Source organism: Phaethon lepturus, unplaced genomic scaffold (assembly GCF_000687285.1).
Source record: "Phaethon lepturus isolate BGI_N335 unplaced genomic scaffold, ASM68728v1 scaffold46450, whole genome shotgun sequence".
Lineage (NCBI taxonomy): Eukaryota > Metazoa > Chordata > Aves > Phaethontiformes > Phaethontidae > Phaethon > Phaethon lepturus.
Window position 1 is genome coordinate 1,407 of NW_010510647.1, and position 321 is coordinate 1,727.

General features: G+C 65.4%; 1 protein-coding gene across 1 annotated transcript in view; it reads left to right on the plus strand.

Annotated features, from left to right (window-relative positions):
- LOC104616405 (cAMP-specific 3',5'-cyclic phosphodiesterase 4D-like) overlaps window positions 1–314 on the plus strand; it is a gene marked incomplete at both ends in the record, with an annotated part of 1,663 nt that extends 1,349 nt beyond the window's left edge. Inside the window, 2 exons of the mRNA XM_010281412.1 lie at window positions 2–114; window positions 188–314. Coding sequence (XP_010279714.1) covers window positions 2–114; window positions 188–314 — 240 coding nt within the window. The remainder of the gene's footprint in view (window position 1; window positions 115–187) is intronic.
- Window positions 315–321: the final 7 nt, after the last annotated feature.

Genomic DNA, 321 nt, shown 5'->3' on the forward strand with positions numbered 1-321 from the left:
TGGACCGACCGCATCATGGTGGAGTTCTTCTGCCAAGGCGACCGGGAGCGGGAGAAGGGGATGGAGATCAGCCCCATGTGCGACAAGCACACTGCCTCCGTGGAGAAGTCCCAGGTGTGGCAGCGGCGTGGGGCCAGGGTGGGGGCCACAGGGCTGGGCTGAGGGCTCAGCTCTGCCTTCCCCTTAGGTGGGCTTCATAGACTTCATCGCCCACCCGCTGTGGGAGACGTGGGCCGACCTGGTGCACCCTGACGCCCAAGAGATCCTGGACACGCTGGAGGACAACCGGGAATGGTACCAGAGCATGATCCCGCGCAGCCC